Genomic DNA, 25,296 nt, shown 5'->3' on the forward strand with positions numbered 1-25,296 from the left:
AGAAATCTATATTTAGTTTTTGTTTCACTTACCTAGCGAATGCAGCTTGTTTAGCCTACTCAAAGACAGAGAGGGTTAGCTAGCTGGCTATCGAAAACTGGAACTCTTTCAAGTCATAGTAAGCTTTTGGTTTTATGAATTTATTGCCAACCGTGCCCACCAGTGTAAATGCTAAAATTCTTGCTGACTACACTGTACTGCATAATTGTAGTGTGTAATACACCGTGATAATTAATTTTCAGAAATCATGGCAGCTACAGCATGGATTTGGAAGTTTTCAGAAACATCTTCTCAGCTCATTTAGAAATAAAACGACGGCATCCATTCAGCTAATATTGGGCAAGACATGTCCCATATTAAACCAAAAACAAATTGCAAATGCAGCGAATGAGTTTGTAAAGTTACAAGCTTGATGAAGTCATTGAATCCAAGTGATAAGGGGCCAAATACTAACATTTAGACTACACTATAAGTGAATTTGCCCAAATACTTCTTCAAATGGGAGTACTTAATATATAAAATGCTGTTATATGTCTAAATGGTAAAACAGATAAGCATGAAAACACCCTCAAATAAACTAACATTCTGTAATATTGATAATTTGATCTCAAATCCAAAATGCTGGAGTAGAGCCAAAATTAACATTTTCATTTCACTGTCCAAATAGAGTCCATTCAGAAAGTATTCAGACCCCTTCCTTTTTCCAGTTTGTTACTTTACACAACCTTATTCTAAAAATATATATATATTCCCCTCAATCTACACACAATATCCCATAATGAGGGCGAAAACACGTTTTTAGAAATGTTTGCACATTTATTAAAAACTGAAATACCTTATTTACATAAGTATTCAGACCCTTTGCTATGAGACTCGAAATTGAGTTAAGGGGCATCCTATTTCCATTGATCATGCTTGAGATGGTTCTACAGCTGTGGTAAATTCAATTGACTGGACATGATTTGGAAAGGCACACACCTGTCTATATATGGACCCACAGTTGACAGTGCATGTCAGAGCAAAAACCAAGCCATGAGGTTGAAGGAATTGTCCGTAGAGCTCAGAGACAGGATTGTGTTGAGGCACAGATCTGGGAAAGGTTACCAAAAAAGGTTATGCAGCATTGAAGGTCCAAGAACACAGTGGTCTCCATCATTCTTAAATGTAAGGAGTTTGGAACCACCAAGACTCTTCCTAGAGCTGGCTGCTGGCCAAACTGAGCAATCAGGGGACAAGGGCCTTGGTCAGGGAGGTGACCAAGAACCTGATGGTCACTGACCGAGCTCCAGTGTTCCTCTGTGGAGATGGGAGAACCTTCCAGAAAGACAACCATCTCTGCAGCACTCCACTAATCAGGCCTTTATGGTAGAGTGACCAGACGGAATCCACTCCTCAGTAAAAAGCACATGACAGCCCGTTTGGAGTTTGCCAAAAGGCACCTAAAGAACTCTCAGACCATGAGAAACAGGATTCTCTAGTCTGATGAAACCAAGATTGCACTCTTTGGCCTGAAAGCCAAGCGTCACGCCTGGAGGAATCCTGGCACCATCCCTACGGTGAAGCATGGTGGTGGCAGCATCATGCTGTGGGGATGTTTTTCCAGCGGCAGGCACTGGGAGGCTAGTCAGGATCGAAGGAAAGATGAACGGAGGAAAGTACAGAGATCCTTGATGAAAGGTCCTGAGTGCTCTGGAGCAGGTTCAGACTGTGACAAGTCTCTGTATGTCCTTGAGTGGCCCAGCCAGAGCCCGGACATGAACCCCATCGAACATCTCTGGAAAGACCTGAAAATAGCAGTGCAGCGACGCTCCCCATCCAACCTGACAGAGCTTGAGAAACCCTGCAAAGAATAATGGGAGAAACTCTCCAAATACACATGTGCCAAGCTTGTAGCGTCATACCCAAGAAGACTCTAGGCTGTAATTGCTGCTAATGGTGCTCCAACAAAGTACTGCATAAAGGGTCTGAATACTTATGTAAAATGTAGTATTTCAGCTTTTTATATTTTGTACATTTGCAAACATTTCTAAAAACCTGTTTTTGCTTTGTCATTATGGGGTATTGTGTGCAGATGAATGAGGAAAAAACTGTTTCATTCATTTTAGAACAAGGCTACAACGTAACAAAATGTGGAAAAAAGTCCAGGGCTCTGAATACCTTCTGAACGCACTGTACATATGGTGGGGACCGAACACTATAATAGTAGCTGAGAGGCTTAGGGGTATTGGAGCCACCCACGATGGAGAGGGATGAGTATTTCATGTGGGACACTGTGTTGCAAGCAAGACACAAAGAGGTAGGTATGGTTATGGAGCCACTATTCCTATTGGTCGTTCTACCTTGTTCACTCTTTCAAGTTTCATTGTCACATGCACAGGATACAACAGTATAATGAAATGCTTCACTCTCTCTTTCTATCTCTGCCTACAATCTCTTTCTCATATCTGGTAGGTACTACTGTGGTCACAGCAGTCCCAATCCATCAGTTCCTTTCGATGAAACCACAGCTGGATCTCCCTCTGAGCCCCCTCTACTGAATCACTGGCATGGACCACATTTCTATAAAAAACACAAACCTACATTCATTAGTTAATTGTTAATGGCTTGAAGTCCAGTTTAGTATTTTGCCATTGAAATTATGCTCCTATTTTCAAAACACTCAATGATGAAGTAAAAAATTTTCATATTATTGTCGTCCAATTCAATTATCATTAAAATATTTGTTGAAAAGGGTATTGTGCCAATTATTGTAACGTGAAACATCTTTCAATTTGAATCTTTGTTGAAAAAGGTTCACCTGCTGATGTGAATGCTGAAGTCCCCTCGAACGGTGCCTGCTTGGGCCTCGACTGGGTTGGTGTCTCCTATCATGATCCGGGATGTCCGGACCACATTATAACCCTCCCATACCTAGACAACAAGAATGAATGAAGTTCGCCATCAGGATTAGGGAAATCCTATTTCAAATCAGTCAATTCAGCAAGTTAATTGAAAGTCAATCAATTTAGCACGAAATCAATATTTGAACACACTGCCACTGCCATTATCTATTCCCTACACAAGTGGTTAGGTGGTTTTGAATTTAACATAAGCAAAGGCAGTGTAGTCTGGGAATGTAAAATCTAAAATGAATTGCTTTATTTAATTATTGTTTCACACTCTATCCCCATTTATCCTGGGTGATGACATGTGTCTGGATAGGTGCAGTGAAATGTGTTGCTTTATGGGGTCAGCCACAGTAGTGCAGTGCACCTGGAGCAGATTACAGTTAAGTGCCTTGCTCAAGTTCACATCTACAGATTTTTCACTTTGTAGGCTCAGGTATTCAAAACCAGCAACCTTTTGGTTACTGGCTCAACGCTCGAACCGCTAGGCTTCACTTGTAAGATACCCAGACACAATAATACAGCCCTGAATGCCTCTGGAGGCGGTGGTCAGGAAGATCTGATCACAATGCTTCTTTTAAATCACCTACACCAGTCTATAGATGTGGGCAAAATCAGAATGTCAGAAGATCAGGACAAAGGACGTATGTTAGCACCAGTTATAAACGGGCTTCTCATTTATCTGGCAATCTTTTCACTAAAACTGATTTGGAGGGTCATTACTCAAAACTAATTGAATAATGGTACAGTAGGTAGCTGGTGGTTAGAGTCTAGGGCTGAGTGATGAAAAAGTTAACTGAACTAGCAAAAGGAGGGCTGCTGGTCTCAGATCATGGCAACCATCTACTACCGTTGTGCCATTGAGCAAGGTACTTGAGCAAGGGCCTTAAGAGCTGATTGTACCCGTTATTTTATGGAAATAACTGTCCAGGCGTCCATCTATTAGAGGACACCCAGACTGATCAGTGAAGTGAGAAAACAGTGTGGACTGATTCAATTCGTATCGCTGAGGTTCAGTGCTGTAGCATGCTTGAAATGTAAAATATAATTTCCAATTGAGCCGTCATTTCCATCTTTAACTTTCAATCGCGCTTTACTTTGGAGCTACGGACTGAATTGAGCCCTGAAACGGAGCAATTGAAGTTTGGATAATGAAGCAAGACAGAGGCAGGAACCCTCACCATAACAACTATGGGACCAGAGGTCATGTAGTGCAGGAGACTGGGGTAAAATGGCTTCCTCCTTAACTCATGGTAATGCTGAGAGAGCTGCTCCTCTGGTGCCTGAAAGAAAGCAAACATTGGGTTAACCTTTATTTTAAAGTCTGGTATTTACATAGACATTTATGAATAAACCACATCCATGACAAGTTACAAATATTGTATCAGAGGGCAAGTTGAGGCTACTATTATATTGCTTATTATCATACTACTTATACCTATCCAATCCTTTCAGATGCCTAGGCGGGAGGAGCTTTGGGATTCATTTGGAATTGGACATTCTCACCTGGAGCATCTTCAGGCCCACCAGTTTGAAGCCTTTCTGTTCAAAGCGTTGTGTGATCTGCCCCACAAGGCGCCGCTGGACCCCATCTGGTTTCACTGCAACTAGAGTACGTTCTCTCACACCAGGGATCCCTATACACAGAGAAGAATTACTCTCACACACGTGCTCTATTCAACTTTTAGCAACGCGCATGCCCCGCCCACCTGTACATTTCTCCATTTCAGCCAGAAATGTCCTGTGTTTTAGTGGTGCAAAATCCACTTGTTACTTAAATCTCACTGGATTGCTTTTATTTTACTCTTGAAACTCTTTCCAACTCTTGCTTGTGCCCTTTCTTTTTCTGCGTTATTGTTAGGACCGCAGAAATGTTTGCAGTGACAAACACTCCGGTAATGGCTGAAATGGGCTCGATGGACTATAATGGTTGTCCTCTGCATCTGTAGTACAGAGCCCACTATAATGACTCCCAAGATTGAAGTATCTGCACATTCAATGGAGCCCAAATTGACAGTGTCCCTTCTTATACAGTGCATTCGGAAAGTATTCAGACCCCTTGACTTTTCCCACATTTTGTTAGGTTACAGCCTCATTCTAAAATTGATTAAACTGTATTCCCCCCTCAATCTACACACAACAAAAATCAGAAATATTACATTTACATAACTATTCAGACCCTTTACTCAGTACTTTGTTGAAGCACTTTTGGCAGCCTCAAGTCTTCTTGGGTATGACGCTACAAGCTTGGCACACCTGTATTTGGGGAGTTTCTCCCATTTTTCTCTGCAGATCCTATCACACTCAGTCAGGTTGGATGGGGAGCGTCGCTGCTCAGCCATTTTCAGGTCTCTCCAGAGATGTTCCATTGGGTTCAAGTCCAGGCTCTGGCCGGGCCACTTTAGGACATTCAGAGACACTCCTGCATTCTCTTTGCTTTGTGCTTAGGGTCATTGTCCTGTTGGAAGGTGAATCTTCGCCCCCAGCCTGCTCCTGAGCAGGTTTTCATCAAAGACCTCTACTTTGCTCTGTTCATCTTTCCTTCTATCCTGACTAGTCTCCCAGTCCCTGCCGCTGAAAAACATCCCCACAGCATAGCGCTGCCACCACCATGCTTCACCCTAGGGATGGTGCCAGGTTTCCTCCAGACGAGACACTTGACATTCTGGCCAAAGAGTTCAATTTTGGTTAAATCAGACCAGAGAATCTTGTTTCTCATGGTCAGAGTCTTTAGGTGCCTTTTTGAAAACTCCAAGTGGGCTGTCATGTGCCTTTTATTGAGAAGTGGCTTCTGTCTGGCCACTCTACCATAATGGCCTGATTGGTGGAGTGCTGCAGAGATGGTTGAGGAACCAGAGCTCTGTCAGAGTAACCATCAGGTTCTTGGTCACCTCCCTAACCAAGGCCCTTCTCCCCCATTTGCTCAGTTTGGCCGGGCGGCCAGCTCTAGGAAGAGTCTTGGTGGTTCCAAACTTCTTCCATTTAAGAATGATGGAGGCCACTGTGTTCTTGGGGACCTTCAATGCTGCAGAAATGTTTTGGTACCCTTCCCCAGATCTGTTCCTCGACACTGAGCTCTACGGACAATTCATTCAACCTCATGGCTTGATTTTTGCTATGAGATGCACGGTCAACCGTGGGACCTTATATAGACATGTCCAATCAATTTGAATTTACCACAGGTGGACTCCAATCAAGTTGTAGAAACATCAAAGATGATCAATGGAAACAGGATACACCTAAGCTCAATTTCAAATATCATAGCAAAGGGTCTGAATACTTATGTAAATTAGGTTTCAGTTTGTAATAAAATTGATAAAAATATATAATTAAAAAAACATTTTTGCTTTGTCCTTATACGGTATTATGTGTAGATTGATGAGGGAATTAAAAAAAAAACAATTTTGGAATAAGGCAATAACGTAACAAAATGTGGAAAAATTCAAGGGCTCTGAATACTTAACGAATGCACTGCAGATACCTGGGCATTTGGATCGTTGATAAGTTGTCTTTTAAAACAAACAGGTGAGTTAACTAAGAAGTAGATCGTGCCCCTCGCTTAATAGTAGAAAGCAGATCATTCAGTCAACATTCCTACCGGTCCTAGACTATGACACCATTATTTACACGAATACAGTTCCCACTTCATTGAAGCCCGTTGGAAGCTATTTAACACTGCACCCTCCGTGATCCATTTTGTACTCATCATTGTATTCGCTCTCAGAAAGCAGCTGGCCCTTATTGGGGTTTTATAGGTTGGAACATTGCATTCTGTTCATTTACCAAGCTCTTACTCAAAAACTTCCACATTGCCTAACATCGTTACCTATGAAAGCATGAGATACCATACTCACTCACAGGGATGGCTAACTCTTGAAATTCCTTACGTCAGTACAGATTTAGGTCAAATTGCTTTAAGTTTCTTCACACCTCACTTATGGAACAATCTTAAGATTACCCAACAGTTGGACAGATTGGTGCCTTCAGGCATTTCAGATTGTTGGTGGAGGAACTGTTCACAGACGAATGTGCTTGTTTTTTTTATAATTGTGTTTTTGCAATTATGCTCCACCTTAATTTAAGTATTTGCAAAAGAAACCTTGGTCTCAATGGGACTCCCTGCTAAAATAAATAATAAACGCCAACTCGTTGTCGGGTATTGATCGCACTGTCTTGGGACTTATGTCACAAAACCGAGAAGAATCACTTTGATTTGGTCAGGGGTTCATTTTTTGTTTAAATGTTTACAAATTAGACGCTCTGAAATGAAAACAGCTTCTGAACTGCATTATAAGAAAAGGACGCATTTTAGGGACAGGTATAAACAGAGCTTTAAAATCAGTGTCACCCTTGACCCAAAAGGGAATTTCCTCATTGTGGCATTACAGTATTTTGTAGTTCCTCTTGCAGGTGGGTTAAGGTTCTCTGTGTTCTGGGTTGCCTTAGAGTGGTGGTGGTGGCAGCACTGGTGGTGAGGGATATGTAGCTGGGGCAGCTCTTTGAGGCTGAAGAGTGCCCACCCCCACATTGTGCACACGGGTGCATATTTTGTTGTTGTTTAGGCTTTGTGGTGGCGGTTTTCTCCACACCTCAGACATTTGACTGGGTTATTGTACTGGGTAGAAATATTGTTGAATTCTTGGCATTTGTAACCATGTTTAACTATGGTGGGTGGATTTGTCTTTTCAACTCTGTAGTGAAAGTAATGCATGAAGAAGCCTCCCTGTAGTAGTTGCATGGAGTCTTCTGGTTTGGAGAGGTGAAATCTAATAAATGTGGCGGGGAGGTGAGTTTGTCTGGTGATGATTCTGTTTCTCCAGCTCGGCACAGACTTCTTTAACTGGAATGGCAGTGTGGAGCCCTGAGATGATGACCTGTTTGGAGGGTCTGTCCTGGGGTAACCAGTCCTCCTTTGTTGTGTTAAGAGGCATGCAGCTGTGCCCCCGCGAAGGCATCCTCGGGCCAAGGAGTGAGACGGCTGTTCAAGGACAGAATGTCTCTGGTGAACACCAGCATCCCTCCTCTCTTTATGGGGGCCAATTTGGTTTATAATATGGTTGGTTTACACCACATAATTTCCCGTTGTTAGTTGCAGAGACGGAGTTTGCTTTTATTCCAGGTTGTCCATGGCCTTCATCAGGATGTTTTGTCTTTGTTCAGAGGCTGTTTGGAACATGGGCTGTGACATACACATATATATTTTTATATAAAAGTAAAACATGGATGTTAAAGAGACAATGAAATAAAATGTACCTGGCTTCTTGAATTATAAAATGAGTAACAACAACATAAATATTTAAAATAGCCTACGAGGAGAGATTGTTTGAGGACCGAGCCACCTACACTGTAGCTAATATGCTACTGGTGGGTAAGGGATTACGATAAGAGAAGTGGAGTATGAGATATAGCAGATAGGCCTACCTGATTAATAGAGCGATTATTGACGTTATAAAACATAGTAAACAATCTGCTTGGTGACAGTGAAGGTGATCAGGAATCGAATGTGACATTGAAGAGGAAAGTGACAGGAAACAACAACAAAAAAAGTGCTTGAATATTTGTGTGGATCTCTCAGTGCAGCGGCCAAATTAGTCCTTCAATTTCTCAGTTGAAACCTGTTGTCCATGAAATGCGCTACTCACAAAGTGACTATTGTTTGGTTGCCGTTGAAGTTTCCATAGGCCTCGTGAAAAAAACGTGACCCACTATGGAAATCAAATGCACGTCCAACTAATTAGTTCTGCCGCTGGCCCTGTGCTGCTGTCCTGTCTCCATGAACTCAGTGAACTCTGAGAACGCAGAGCAGGTAGGTTTCACTGCGGTGTTGTGACCCAGATACGGACGCCGCTCATATCTTTCTGAGGTAGGCTAATATAAATGAGGAATTATATCCCTATTACTATAGCCAGCAGGATAGCCTTAACTCGGACTGCCATGGAATTCTGTTGTCATGAATAAAATAAACATTTATAGACCTACTTAGCATTAACCCAAGGTGGGTATACCCAGTCCTTGAGTTCTCAACTGAACGTTTGGACCATAGCTGGATCAAGTTTCAAGTTTAATTGTCACGTGCACTACTACAGTGAAATGCCTTTCGTGCTTGCTCTATCCCAACAATGCAGTAGTACTATAAGACGTTTATTTAAAAAAGTAAAGTAGAACAAAAACACAAGAAATAAGAAGAGCATGAGAAAGTAAGTACGCTATATACAGGGTTAGTTCCAGGGTCAGTGCCAATACCATATTTACATTTATTGATGGTGCCACAGCGCTGAAGGGCGAGAGGAAAGCACATCATTTTGCCACAGAGACGGTCACCTCTCCATCTCTCTCACACACACACAATTGTTGTTCTAAAAGGTCAGCACTCACGTTTGTTGTTATGGCCTGTCTTTAAGAATGATGTTTATCAGAGACTACAAAAGAGCTGCTCTCCCCCTCTCTCCCCCTCTCTCCCATCCTCTCTCCCCCTCTCTCCACCCCTTTACCTTTCTCTAATCCAGAAGAAGCCTGTTTGATCTGTCAGAGTCCTGCTGCTAAAGCTGCTATGCCTCTCACTGTCACAGAAAGAGAGAAATACACCCCCTCTCACAGAAAGAAATACACACCCCCCGCACAGAAAGAGAGAAATACATCCCCCTCTCTTTCTACCTGCATCTCGTCCTTGGTCACAAAGAAACAATTTGGTTCTCTACCATCTCGATATAAAAGGCAAAAACATATTTTTAAAATCTAATCGTTAAATCAAAGGCAAGCCTATCAAAAGGTATGTAGCGTGTGCAGTAATTAGAGTTCGACCTGTCTATTAGGGGTAATGATGGTGTTGTGCTCTGTGTTGAGACTGCTGAAGTCAGAGCCCAGTGGGATCTATAAGCCCTCTCATAATGCAGAGAATGAGAATGCAGTCATCTGCAGGGCTGGACACAACACAATGAGGAAGTTACTGCAGGGGGTCTAACTCTCAGCGCAGGACACATTAACCCTTCACCATCCAAGAACTACTTAATTTCCACAGATTCTTTTTACAAAAACACATTTACTTGAAGAACAATGCAGATGCAGTTTGGTAACAGAATGACAGCACAAACAAACTGGCATTCTGTTACCAAACTTTGTCTCAACTGTAAATGTGTTTTTGTAAATATGTTCAGTGGAAATTGTTCAAAGTGGCCTAGTCCTTGTGCATAGAGATGTATGTTTTTTTAAAACTTTGTAATCATTGTTCTTTGTTAGACAATTTAAAGTGAAAACTTTGAGTCTTGATCCGGCAATGTGGTCCGGAGGCTACGCACGGAATGTGTGACGCAATTGCGGAGCCTTCGTAGGCTTGCATAGGCCATATCGAGCTCCGTATGGCGATGCCGTGCGCCTCCACATTGACATGATTGGTTGACGGTAGGTGGCGCGGTGTATCCTATATAAACACAAACTCACTTCCTTGACAATAAACATGGGGAACTTTGACGAAAGGCTATCAGAACAGGTTCACAAATAAGATACATCTTTATGATACCTCATGTACGGGTTTCAAAGACACTAAAAATGAGTTTGAACTCCTGGAAAGAGATCAGGGAGGTAATGGGGATAGATGTGGTAAAGAGGTCAATAGAATGCAGACCATTGGAGACAGACGGACAATGGAGTGGCACAGATTCAACAAATCTGATCTAACAAAGTGGATATTTGTCAAATCCATCATGGCTGATGTATTGTATCAGGCCCAAAAATATTTGGGATGGAGATGCAGGTGGAAAAACGGTGCAGCACCGGGAAACGGACTCCAACATCTCAGAAGTGGTAAGGTCTTTTCGTTTAGCCAGTTGCTTGTAGTTAGCTGGATGGCTGTAGAGATTAGCCCTGAGTCACTACATGTGGTGCGGTGCACAACAATTTATTGGATGTGTATTACCACTCCCCGAAGTGCAAGAAGTCTGAAGGATCTGACTTCTCCGTAGGCTGCATCGTTTTAAATACTGTACGGCCACTGCAGATTTCGGATTGACCATCATTTTACGGTGGAATTGCCCCATTCCACATTTCCAGCTGATCGCATTGTGCACAGCAGTCTCAGGGGTTAACGGAAAGAAATGAATCCCATGACTGAAACTTAAGTCGATCTCTGATCGATTGTCTGCAGCCAACCTCTCCTTTCATGTCAGAAAGTCATGACCATCATGCTTTTAGGGAAAGAAGATCATTTTGTGCATGTATTAAACAGCTAGTTTGACCAATTCCAGTCCCCTTGCTTAGAGGATCCAATGTCCTTCCCCAAATATTATTTATGTAGAAAGACCGAGAAGCTTAGTTCTGGTGAATTCTACTACAAAATGACAAAATGTATGAAAATAAATTATGCTGACACCATCTAAAATATAATTTCCATTTCCAGAAATGGGCAGAAAAACATATTGGTAAAAATAATGTTTCAATTATTTTAACATATTGGACCATGCATCTAGCCTATGCATGGTCTATTTATTAGATGTGCTATTAGCAATAAGCATTATCACCTGTAGCCTAGCTGATGCAGCATCGTGGCAATAAAATGTACATAGGATGAAGCTTGGGGTTTGTCCATCTGCATTTAACCCATTGGACACAACATCCTGATTGTAATTATTTTATAATAAATATATATATAAATAATTATTCACTAAAAAAAAGTGTTTGTAGGTTTATATTACAAAGTTGCAGGTTTATGATGGCATTGCTTCTTTAAGAGCTCTGTTGCACAACTGCTCCTAAAGCATACTTGAAACTCTGGTTGTAAAACTGCATTTGTAAAATGATGCCGCACTAAGGAAATTGAACATGACGAGAGTGAGGATGAATTAACTACGGTGGCAGGTGTGGTGAAGATCGCAGAGTTGGAGCCTCATCCCGATGATGACAAAGATGATTCTGGCCCAGTGGGAGTGAGATTTTTTGACAGAATGGATCTTTACCTTCTGGCAAAACCATATGTGGTGTTGGGTGGAAAAGAGGTTGGAGAATGTTGGGTTGGTGAAAGTGACTCGAAGTGGAATATTGTTGATTGTTTGTGGAAGTGGAATCTTGTAGATTTTTGGCATTGCTGCCTTCCAGAGGGAGCGTGCGCTCCACACCACGAAACTGGGGACAAGAAATGGGACTTACTTTCCTCTCCGGAGCAGGGCGCTGTTAAAAGGAGTGTTAACTTCTTTGGGGTAGGGGGCCGTATTGGGAATTTTGGATTTAAAGCGTACCCATATTAAGCTGCCTGCTACTCAGTCAGAAAAGCTAGAATATGCATATATATTAGTAGCCTTGGATAAAACACACTGACGTTTCTAAAACTGTTTAAATTATGTATGTGAGTATAACAGAACTCATATGGCAGGCAAAAACCTGAGACAAAAATCTAACCAGGAAGTGGAAAATCTGAGACTTGTAGTTTTTGAACTCAGCCACTATCGAATACACAGTGGGATATTGATCATATTGCACTTCCTACAGCTTCCACTAGATGTCAACAGTCTTTAGAAACTTGTTTGATGCTTCAACTCTAAAGGAGGAACTCATAGGAGCTCTTTGAGTGAGTGGTCTGGCAGAGTGCCACAGGCTCAGTCTCGCTTGCTCACGTGAAAGGTAGCTACGTTCCACTTCATTTCTGAAGACAAAGGAATTGTCCGGTTGGAACATTATTGAAGATTTATGTTAAAACCATCCTAAAGGGGGGGGATCACGTGACCCTTGAACGAGATGGCCGCATGAACTAAGAGCTCCGCACAAGTAGTTTCCAATTCCTAATCTTACCTCCACTCCAAGTTCAAACTCATTTAGCTTTAGTAAGAAAATGTCATGGTGGCTTCAAAAGGCGACACTACAGGTGACATTTTTACCCGGACTCGAGTATTAGCGATGGAAAAAGCCTCCAAGAAGAAGCTAGCTTCAGAAAAAACTTCCGCCATTAGCCAGGAGCAAGAGAACCCGCTCCCCCCCGAGGCACAACGAATGCCAGCCTCGCACTCTGTCGAAGACATCCTTTCTGAGTTGAGATCCCAACGTACAGAACTAAACACTAAATTAGATGCTATTAACTCTCAGCTCAGTGCGATAGGGGGCAAGGTGACAATCTTGGAAAACGCTTTGCCTGACATCAACAACAAGATAACCATAAACGCGGGGCGGGGCGCCTGGACGAGGCAATCCTATCCATGGAAAACTTCTTGACAGATGCCATGGAAACTAGCATATGCTAAAAAGAAAATCGAGCATCTGGAAGAGAAAACAGAGGACCTGGAAAACAGGGGGCGAAGGAATAATTGTGTTCTATTCAATCTGGGCGAAAAAGAAGAGGGAAACATGCCACTGATCCACTACCTGCAAGACAAACTTCCCGAGTGGCTCCACATATCCACCGACAGGCCCATAGAACTCGAGAGAGCTCACCGAGCACTGAGGCCCCCACCAGCAGCCAGACAACCACCGCTCCCAATCACCATACGTTTCCTGAGATTCACCGACAAGGAACGAGTCCTACAGGCGGCGAAAAACAACACCATCACAATGGGAAACGCCAAACTCGCTTTACACCAGGACCTGTCAGCTGGAATACGCCGAACGCACAGAGAATTTGACGAAGTGAAGAAATATTCCATTGACCAAGGCATCTTCAGGGGATTCAAATACCCAAACGAGCTCAGGATTCTTCACCAAAGAGCCTTGCGACACTTCAAAACTCCCGAAGAGGCAAAACGTTTTTTGAAAGACAATCCTGGCCAATGAGAAACAGACCAATGACTAAATGCGATTAATGCCATTACTAAAGGAGGTAAGACGACATATAGCCGATATCCAGAGACCCACCCCCTAAATGTCATTATAGCCGTCCAATTTATATTTATTTTCCTTTAACTGAGAGGGATGGGCTGTATAGCCTAACCTAGGCCTACTAATGTTTCAGCCTACTATTATTTCCCTGTTTTTTTGTTGCTATTATTACTTGGGGTTCCCTATGTCCCTTGGGGGAGGTATATGTAGGCTGGGCTATTGATTTTATTTTTCTCCCCTCTTTTACTGTGGTCTGGACGAGGGCAACTGTGTAATTTACTCAATGCGGGGTGGAGAGGATGAGGCATTTCTTTGGTGGGGAGAGGGAGACGTTGTGCGTTGCTAACTGTTCCCGGTTTTTGTTTTATTCGGAACACAGAATTGAGACTGAGCGGGGGGGTAATAGATCCAACGGGATGTGTCGAGTTGTTTGGGAACTCGGCTGGGGTGTTCAGAGATTATTATTTTATGTACACCATTTATTTTCCTTTTATGTGAACGCAGCTGTAATTACTATCCACTTTTACACAGCGATGACTTGCACTAAAGTTTGATTACTGCTCGATGACGATGACTAGTACCTTAAATCTATTGACATGGAACTGCCATGGTCTAGGGCATGCAATAAAACGAAAAAAGATACTATGTGCTCTAAAAAAGGAAAAAGCAGACATCGCGCTATTACAAAAGACACACCTCTGTGATGCTGAACATGCCAAACTCCGCTGAGCTTGGGTGGGACAGGTGTATTTCTCATCTTTCAAATCAAACAGTAGAGGTACAGCCATACTTATCCATAAAAATGTTCCATTCATAATTGACAAAAACATATCTGATCCGGAGGGGAGATTTATTTTGATAACTGGGTCACTATATGGTCAACCAATTACTATATTAAACATATACGCCCCTAACACAGATACTCCTGCCTTCATGTCAAAAATTATAACCCTGTTCAATGAGCATTGTGTCTCCTTTGGCGTGGTGGCCGGAGATTTTAATTGTACCCTTAACCCAACCCTAGACAAATCATATCAAGTCCCCACCACAAATCCAAGATCTGCAAAGATGTTGAACTCTCTTACTAAAGAGATGGGACTGATAGATATCTGGAGAGAGACTAATAGCTCATCTATGGACTATACATACTACTCTAATGTCCATAACACCTACTCCCGTATAGATTACATTTTTATCCCAAAGAGTTTCATAAATTCAGCCACTTGTACAATCGGACCCATAGCACTTTCAGATCACGCCTTTGTCCACCTCCGCTTTGACCTCTGCAAAAACATCCCGTGGTTAAAGAGCTGGAAATTCCTCCATGCTATCAAATGACGTGTTCCATACATTGGTAACTACATGGATAGACAACTACACACAAGACAATAAAGATTCTCCTGTTTCTCCGGCCACAATGTGGGACGCTGCTAAAGCCACACTAAGAGGTCATCTAATTGCATATGCTTCCTCTAAGAAAGCAATGGAAGCACACAGGCTAGATCTTGAGAGGGAGCTGGAATGCTGTGAAAAAATACATAAACAATCCCTAGACAGCACCTCCTGGAGTCATCTTAAAGCAGCAAAAGCCAAACTGAATTTGGACTACACTCGGGAGATAAAAAAAAGTTATTTACTAAACAGAAATACCATGAGTATAGCAATAGGCCCAGTAGATTGCTTGCTTACCAATTTAAAAAAGGAGCAGTCAGAGCATACAATCATGGCTATCCGAACAGCAGAGGACGAGGTCACATGACCCCAAAAAGATCAATTTAACTTTTCATGATTTTTACTGCAAACTATATACCTCTGAGAGAAAACACACAGAGGCAGAACTCCACTCTTTCCTAGAGGGAATCTCGCTACCTAAACTATCAGAGACCGACCAAGAAGATCTCAACTCCCCCTTCACTCCTGAGGAGATCCTGGAGGCAATTACCTTCATGCCACCTAATAAGTCCACAGGCCCAGATTGATTCCCCAGAGAGTTCTACAAAGCTTTTTGGCCCCAGCTCAGCCCTATCTTCATGCCAATGCTTGAGGATTTTTGCAAAAAACTGAGTTCTCCCAGAATCATTGCACACAGCTCGCATTACAGTGTTGCTAAAAAAGGACAAGGACCCCCTATCCTGCTCGTCCTCCCGGCCCATAAGCTTGTTGGATTTCGACTAGAAAATAATTACCAAATTGCTCGCCAAAAGACTAAACACTCTTCTTCCCAAAATAATAAAAGCGGACCAAACTGGATTTATTAGAGACAGATACTCTTCTGATAACATTCGCCGTCTTTTTGATATTATTGATCAAGTAAACGCACAGAAGACCCCTGTCCTGCTGGCTTCACTGGATGCTGAGAAGGCGTTTGACAGGATGGAGTGGAGCTTTCTGTTCTCAGTCTTAGAAAAGTTCAATATGGGCCCAAATTTTATTCAATGGATCAAATCACTATACTCTCATCCAAATGCCATGGTACCTACTAATGGACTGAACTGTGACAGATTCCCTCTGGAACGGGGCACAAGACAAGGGTGCTCGCTGTCCCCGCTGCTCTACTTGTTGGGGGCGGAGCCTCTGGCAGAGCTGATAAGGAGCAATCCAAGTATTATGGGTGTTTCTGCAGGTGGCCTGCAGCACAAGATTTCGCTTTACGCGGATGATGTCTTGCTCTACATATCCAACCCTGAGAAATCCCTCCCTCTCATTTTAGACACAATTGCTCAGTATGGCACGTTTTCAGGTTATAAGATCAATTTTAACAAATCCACTGTCTGCCCTCTCAATATTACACTCACCAGCTCTATGAAGACACTTTGTCCTTTCCAATGGAAAACATAGGGGTTTCAATACCTCGGGATCTTCATAACACCAGATCAAAATAGCCTTTTTAAGGAAAATTATCTTCCACTCCTGGATCGAATCAAGAACGATCTCCAAACCTGGATCTCCCTCCCAATTAGTTTAGTAGGAAGAATTAATGTAATCCGTATTAACGTCCTCCCTAGACTGAACTACTTATTTCAGATGCTCCCATGCTATCTCCCAGTTTCCTTCTTCAAAACAACTAACCAAAGCATCACCAAATTTACATGGGGCAATAAAAAACCTAGGATCAAGTTTTCCACTCTATCGAAACCTCAATCTAAGGGTGGTCTTGCCCTTCCCTCCCTTCAATTGTACTACTGGTCTGCCCAAATCCGCAACATGCTAACATGGATCACAAACAGACAAGAGTCAACGTGGATTCAGATAGAAGCCCAATCCTGTGGTTCATTGCCCTTAAGCTCAATTATATTCATTAAGAACTTTAGTGAAGTGGGCAACATAGCCAAAACCTTTGTGATTTACAGCACCCTACTAGCGTGGAGGGACTGTAAGAAATACCCGGGCATTTCCTCCCAAATATGTTCTCACTCGCCTATAGTAGGCAACCCAGACTTGCCAAAAGCCCTGAGGGATGCCAACTTTAATCTTTGGCATACTCTAGGAATCAGGACCTTTTCAGACCTATTTCATTAGAAAACCACTACACTGAAATCCTTTCAAGAGCTCTGCAGTGAATTCGATGTGCCAAGATCCCATTTAAAAAAAAATACCTTCAAATTAGACATGTAATTTCCTCATTTACCTCCATGAGGAGGTTTAGAACTCAGTTGAATGAAGTTGAAACCCTTCTTGTCATAGCACAATCCATTAAAGGCAAAATATCTTACATCTATAGACTCCTTTCTGAGAAAGGAAGCTCCTCCTTTACTCCTTTGAAAATAATCTGGGAAAAGGACCTTGGTCTGACTATCAGTGATGAGTTATGGGCGGAGGTTTGTGACAGGGTATACTGCTCCTCTACCAGTGTAAAAATGAAAGAATCTAATTACAAATTTTTGTAAAAATGTTATTATACTCCTTTGAGACTCCATAGAATGAAAACAGATATGTCTCCTAACTGTAAAAGATGTACCTCTGAAAGTGGAACCTATATGCATGTATTTTGTAGCTGTAGAGAGATTGCCAGATTCTGTCAATCTGTACATACTGCTGCACAGAAAATACTAGAGGTACAGTTTGATATGACCCCGTGTATCTATCTTCTTAATGCCCAGCAGGACTTTGTTCTTGATCCTGACAGAGAAAATTTGCTTATGACTATTACATACTTTGCTAAGAAATGTATTCTTCTATTGTGGGCCTCTAATACCCCTCCTACATTTAAAATGTGGATTGACCAGATTGTTGACTTTCTTCCTCTTGAAAAGCTCACTTATGACCTCCACAAGAGACAGCCCAAGTTTGATAGACTCTGGTCTCCACTATTCAACTATATTTCAAACTGGACAGAGTGAACGGGGTGACTAGGGAAATGCGCAGATACATGTTGTTTAAGGTACTGTAAAACCTAAAAATGAATTATTGGCCCGTCGTCTCAGCGAATGCTTAAAATAGCTGATAAGAACCTTGATAGTGCTGCTCCAAGTGTTATGTTTTTGTGTGTTTTTATTTTAATTTAGTTTTTGAGTACCTGTGCGTATGTGTGTGTGTATGTATATGTATGTATGTACGTACGTACATATATATATACGTACGTACATATACATACCTATATATACGTACGTACACACACATATATATACACATATATATATGTACATATATATGCACCAAGGAAAATAAATAGATTAAGAAAAATAAATGTTTTTATTTGACTTTATCATTCATTTTAATTGTATTTTTATTTTTTCAAATGTATTATTATTTTTTTTAGACTTTTTTATTTTTAAAGCCTGTCACATCTGTTAATGTGGAATGTGTTTTGTTAGTTTGATTGAAAAACAAGAAAACTTAATAAAATTTTAAACTGAAAAAAAAAACATCCTAAAGATTGATTCTATACATCGTTTGACATGTTTCTATTAACTGTAACGGAGCATTTTTGACTTTGTCTGAAACTAGTGAACGCGTTTTATGATTGTGGATTACTGGACTGAACGCACTAACAAAAGGAGCTATTTTGACATAAATGATGGACATTATCAAACAAAAGAAACATTTATTGTGGAACTGGGATACCTGGTAGTGCATTCTGATGAAGATCCTCAAAGGTAAATGAATATTTATAATGCTATTCTGACTAATGTTGACTCCACAACATGGCGGATATATGTATGGGCTCTGAGCGCTCTACTCAGATTATAGCATGGTGTGCTTTTTCGGTAAAGTTTTTTTTAAATCCGACACAGCGGTTGCATTAAGGAGAAGTGGATCTAAAGTTCCATGCATAACACTTGTATCTTTCATCAATGTTTATTATGAGTATTTCTGTAAAATTGATGTGGCTCTCTGCAAAGTCACCGGATGTTTTTGGAACTACTGAACGTAACGCGCCAATGTAAACTCAGATTTTTGGATATAAATATGAATTTTACCGAACAAAACATACATGTATTGTGTAACATGAAGTCCTATGAGTGTCATCTGATAAAGATCATCAAAGGTTAGTGATTAATTTTATCTATATTTCTGCTTTTTGTGACTCCTCTCTTTGGTTGGAAAATGGCTGAATGCTTTCTATGACTAGTTGCTGACATAACATGTGTTGTGCTTTCGCCGAAAAGCGTTTTTGAAATCGGACACTGTGGTTGGATTAACGAGAAGTTTATCTATAAAATGGTGTAAAATACTTCTATGTTTGAGGAATTTTAATTATGGGATTTCTGTTGTTTTGAATTTGGCGCCCTGCAGTTTCACTGGCTGTTGAGAGTTGGGACGCTCACGCCCCGAACGGTCCCAGAGTTTAACTGGGGTGACTAAGTGTTGAGGGTCAACTGAAGTTGAAGATTCCCGGTGTCTGTGACACCCGCCGTTTGCTGTGACGCAAACCTGGTGGAGAGCGTGGTGAAACGGAGAAGACACTATCTGTAATCCTGAGATTTGATGCAGAGTCTTTACCAGACAAAGTCAAGTCAGGATGTGTCGGTTAGCTTTTGTCCCAAACCCATTACAGTGTTTTAGGTGTCAAGCTTATGGTCATGTGGCAGCAGTGTGTAGGAGGGATATTCCTAGATGTGAGACGTGTGCAGGAGGACATGAGACAAAGGAATGTGTAGTATCGGTGTGTGTATACTGTCGGGCTACCCATGGTGCTGGAGAACAGGTGTCCTATGAGAGAAAAGCAGGTTGAGGTTGCCAGGATCAGAGTAGTGAAGAAGGTGTCTTATGCTGAGGCAGTAGAGGAAGATGGGCCCCGTGGTGGCAGTGGGGTTATGGTATGGGCAGGTATAAGCTACAGACAATGAACACAATTGCATTTTATCAATGGCAATTTGAATGCACAGAAATACTGTGACCATATCCTGAGACCCATTGTCGTGCCATTCATCCACTACCATCACCTCATGCTTCAGCATGATAATGCACGGCCCTATGTCACAAGGATCTGTACACAATTCCTTCCTGGAAGCTGAAAATGTCCCAGTTCTATTGAGAATGTTTGGGAGCCTCTGGATCAACGTGTACGACAGCATGTTCTAGTTCCCGCCAATATCCAGCAACTTTACACAGCCATTGACGAGGAGTGGGACAACATTCCACAATCAACAGCCTGATCAACTACATGCGAATGAGATGTGTCACGCTGCATGAGCCAAATGGTGGAATAGTTTTCTGATCCAAGCCCCTACCTTTATTTTAAAAGGTATCTGTGACCAACAGATGCATATCTGTATTCCATTTTACATTTATATTTTAGTAATTTAGCAGATGCTCTTATCCAGAGCGACTTACAGTAGTGAGTGCCTTCATTTTCTTACAGTCATGTGAAATCGTTAGGCCCAAATCTATGGATTTCACATGACTGGGAATACAGATCTGCATATGTTGGTGACAGATACCTTTAAAGAAAAAGGTCTTTCAATTTCAATTTACTGACTTCCTTATATCAACTGTAACTCAGTAAAATCTTGGAAAATCTTGGATGTTTATTGTTGCATTTATATTTTTGTTCATTTCAAAACTAGGATCCCCCCCTTTTTTTTAAACAAAGGCCAACACTGCTTTCAAAGTGTGCATCAAGAATTGTTGTGCATTGACTGCTTGCCAGAATACATCTTTACCGCCTATGGCTCTCCCAATTTTGATTGCACCTCGAGAGGAATATTACTCTCGCATAGATAGAAGCCGACAAAGTAAATAGGTAAACTATTCTACTATGGGGTTGTCTGATGTAGTTTTAATAACATTATATGTCAAAAATGGAAAGTTACTTCCTGAGTGATGAAGTATAGGATTTTGAGTTGCCTACACACCGCTGTTTGAGTTGAGCAACACGGTGGTGCGAGTTTAAGACTATTTAATTCCAGTTTCGTCTGGAATTCCATTGAAGAATCCGCTACAATCATGCATGTCAGTTTAGTGCACATAGCGTAACAAAGAAAATACAATTTGAGAAAACATTTGGGAATATATTTAGTTGAACAGACAGTGTGTGGTAGGCTTTCATCTCCAAACACCCCCAGATCTACATCTCAAAAACGACCTCTCCAGAATCCATATGACGGAAATTCGTCGCAGTGACAGAACTTTAATCCTTACAGATAAGTGTCTTTTTTTATTTTAACAATTACTCATCGCTACTATTACATTTCAATTCGAAATGTTTCCAAAACGGTATCGTGTGCGAGGTGTATTTGCGTTTGGACAGAACATTTGGGCAGCATTGCGCCATTTCTCTCACAAGACTAAATGGGACGTACAATAACTCAATTTAGCCAGCCAGTTTAATGCAATGTAATTTGAGACATGAATACTTCAAAAAGCCTATATCAAAGATGATCTATATTGACAAGATAGTCAAGTGACCGCTCTAACAATGGAAATACATTTGCTAAAAAATAAAAAAAAGGGAGGCAATGACCTCCATACAATACTTCCTCACTTCGTTGTCTTATTTTCGTGGGCGGAGTACGCCCTCTCGCATTTCCTCTTCCTCTCTGCCCACATGTCGTTTTTTAATTACAACTAACTCCAAACGTTGCGCCAGTGGAATGTGTGTCCAGTTACAACTTTTGCAGACAAAATCACTTACAAGTTCAACAAAATCATGAATAGCCTACTTGTACACTACTATAGTATGTTAGACTAGAGAAGGCTACTAACCTGATGTGGTACTGTATCCAGCGCATCGTTGTCCAAACAGGAGGCAAAATGAGAACTCAGGGATATAACTTTTTGTCGATGGTAGAACTCCCCGACAGTACGGACTCTGCAGGATAAGGTTTTTCAGCCAATACCTTTGAAATTGAACCATTATTTAAACAAGCCAAAGTTATTGCCGACCTGTGAGATTCTTTAACATATATCTATCTACCTGTAAGATCGTAACGTTAGTAGGACAGTCAGCCTTCCTCAACAACGACCACTAGTCCCACCCCCGACAAAGCGGCCGCGTGGAGATGGTCCCTCAACCCGTCTCCACTAGATAACACAGCCACAAAGTCGTGTGGCATAAAAAAATCATGCTTCGGGGTCTTCATTTGAGGTTAAGCATAGGGTTAACCGTGTGTTTAAGGTTATGTGTATAATTCGATTTTAATAAGATAAATTGTAGAAATGTGTGTGGTTTATGACTTTGCAGCTGTGCTAACTACTGACGACCCCCTCAACCTCGGTCGTCACAAGCTCCTATAGTGGTGAGGAGCATCATCAGTGGGAGCTCCGCGGACCCTTCGTGTCCGGATGTAATTTAGCCATTTATTGTGCCTATTGGTGCTCTGTAGAGCAATTCTTTTTCGAGCTTTCTCGTGTCAAATAACTCGTGACATTCCTGGGTTACTCAATAGTAGTGCGTGCCAAGCAAGAGTCCCCACTGTAAATCGTCGACATACTTCTTATTAGTGTGGCTTGACTTCCATCCACTTTCATGGGATTTGTGACGTCACTCCTATCCTTTTATTATATTCACTGTAAACAATTGAACTTTTGACACAAATCAGCTACTGTGACCACTTTCCCAACTTCAAATCCTTCAAAACTTTTAGCAACAGTAACTATACCGAACAAAAATATAAACGCAACGTAAAACAATTTCAAAGATTTTACTGAGTTACAGTTCATGAAGAAAGTCAGTCAATTGAAATAAATTCATTATTCCCAAATCTATTGATTTCACATGACTGGGAATACAGATATGCATCTGTTTGTCACAGATACCTTTAAAAATAATTGGCGTCAGGTATTTTTGTGCATTCAAATTGCCAACAATAAAAGGCCAGTGCTTTTGAGGCATCACTACAGACCAGGGTTTGATCCCAGGCTGTCACAGCTGGCCATGACCGGGAAAACCATGAGGCGGCGCACAATTGGCCCAGCGCCAGCCGGGATTTCCTTGTCCCATCGCCCTCTAGCGACTCCTTGTGGCAGGCCGGGCGCATGCAAGCTGACCTCGGTCACCAGCTGGACAGTGTTTCCTCTGACACATTGGTGCGGCTTGCTCCCGGGTTAAGCGAGCAGTTTGTCAAGATGCAGTGCGGCTTGGAAGGGCCGTGTTTCGGAGGACACGTGGCTCTCGACCTTCGTCTCTCCTGAGTCCGTAGGCGAGTTGCAGCGATGGGACAAGACTGTAACTACCAATTTGGGAGAAAAAGGGTAAAAGTTTTTTTTTTAAATGTCGTTTTGGCCCATCGATAAAATGCAATTGTGTTCGTTGTCAGTAGTTTATGCCTGCCTAAACCATAACCCTACCACCACCATGTGGCACTCTGTTCACAACACTGACATCAGCAAACCGCTCGCCAACACGACGCCATACACATGGTCTGCAGTTGTGAGGACGGTTGGACATACTGCCAAATTCTCTAAAACGACGTTGGCTTATGGTAAACTCAGCAAAAAAAGAAATGTCCTCTTACTTTAAATTGCGTTTATTTTCAGAAAACATAACATGTGTAAATATTTGTATGAACATAAGATTCCACAACTGGGACATAAATTGAACAAGTTCCACAGATATGTGAATAACAGAAAAGGAATAATGTGTCCCCGAATAAAGGGTTAGTCAAAATCAAAAGTAACAGTCAGTATCTGGTGTGGCCACCAGCTGCATTAGGTACTGCAGTGCATCTCGTCCTCATGGACTGCACCAGGTTTGCCAGTTCTTGCTTTTAGTGTCTTAACGACCGTTCCACAGGTGCATGTTCATTAATTGTTTATGGTTCATTGAACAAGCATGGGAAACAGTGTTTAAACCCTTTACAATGAAGATCTGTGAAGTTATTTGAATTTTTACAAAAAATCTTTGAAAGACATGTTCCTGAAAAAGGGACGTTTCTTGTTTTGCTTGTTTTGTCACAAACTGAAATTAAGCGAACTATTCTCATTTTAGCAACCAGGAAGTGGCAGAGCGATTTTTGCATAGTGCATCTTTAACTTTGACTATATGTAACTGCTTTGCTTTAAATAGTAAAGTAAAACTTTTAACTTCTTCCATCCATCTATAACACATAAGATGGCGCCGGAGAAGGCGGCAGACGTTTTAAGTGCCCCCAACCGATTATGTTTTTTTGTTTGTAACAAAAAAACGGATTGGCAGAATCCCTTTTTTCCAATAACGAGTCTGACGAGAACAATATACTGCTTTCTCGGGAACAGGGCCAGATCCCTGTGATTTGCGTGAAGAGGTGGAGAAAAAGGGTCCGGAGGGCGGGCTGCCTTCTGAGAATTCGTAGGCGATCAAATACACTCCCACTTCCTTCCATTCTTCTAGCAAACGTGCAATCATTGGACAATAAAATAGATGACCTACGCGGAAGATCAAACTATCAACGGGACATTCAAAACTGTAATATCTTGTGCTTCACGGAGTAGTGGCTGAACGACGACACTATCAACATACAGCTGGCTGGTTATACGCTGTATTGGCAGGATAGAACAGCGGCGTCTGGTAAGACAAGGGGCGGTGGACTATGTATCTTTGTAAATAACAGCTGGTGCACGATATCTAAGGAAGTCTCGAGCTATTGCTCGCCAGAGGTAGAGTATCTCATGATAAGCTGTAGACCACACTATTTACCTAGAGAGTTTTCATCTGTATTTTATGTAGCTGTTTACATACTACCACCGTCAGAGGCTGGCACTAAGACTTCATTGAATGAGCTGTATTCCGCCATAAGCAAACAAGAAAACACTCACCCAGTGGCGGCGCTCCTTGTAGTAACTCTGGACCACCTTTACTCCACACACATAGACGCATACAAAGCTCTCCCTCTACCTCCATTTGGCAAATCTGTTTGGCGACGAGTATGAAGCGAGGGCCAGCCAACGAGAGCGTACAGGTCGCAATGGTGGGTAGTATATGGGGCTTTGGTGACAAAACGGATGACACTGTGATAAACTGCATCCAATTTGTTGAGTAGGGTATTGGAGGCTATTTTGTAAATGACATCGCCGAAGTCGAGGATTGGTAGGATGGTCAGTTTTACAAGGGTATGTTTGGCAGCATGAGTGAAGGATGCTTTGTTGCGAAATAGGCAGCCAATTCTAGATTTAACTTTGGATTGGAGATGTTTGATGTGGGTCTGGAAGGAGAGTTTCAAAGCAATGCAGAAGATGGCGAGGAAGAGATTACAAA

General features: G+C 41.8%; 1 protein-coding gene across 1 annotated transcript; it reads right to left on the minus strand.

Annotated features, from left to right (window-relative positions):
- Nucleotides 1-1,954: 1,954 nt before the first annotated feature.
- On the minus strand, nt 1,955-22,105 carry LOC124003606 (nucleoside diphosphate kinase B-like). Its single transcript, XM_046312006.1, has 5 exons — nt 21,828-22,105; nt 4,392-4,522; nt 4,067-4,168; nt 2,798-2,910; nt 1,955-2,559 (listed from the first exon to the last, which is right to left on the minus strand). Exons 1-5 carry the CDS (start codon nt 21,976-21,978, stop codon nt 2,439-2,441), a joined length of 618 nt encoding a protein of 205 aa, XP_046167962.1. The 5' UTR covers nt 21,979-22,105; the 3' UTR covers nt 1,955-2,438.
- Between the last annotated feature and the right edge of the window lie 3,191 nt (nt 22,106-25,296).

This window comes from Oncorhynchus gorbuscha, linkage group LG18 (assembly GCF_021184085.1).
Source record: "Oncorhynchus gorbuscha isolate QuinsamMale2020 ecotype Even-year linkage group LG18, OgorEven_v1.0, whole genome shotgun sequence".
NCBI lineage: Eukaryota > Metazoa > Chordata > Actinopteri > Salmoniformes > Salmonidae > Oncorhynchus > Oncorhynchus gorbuscha.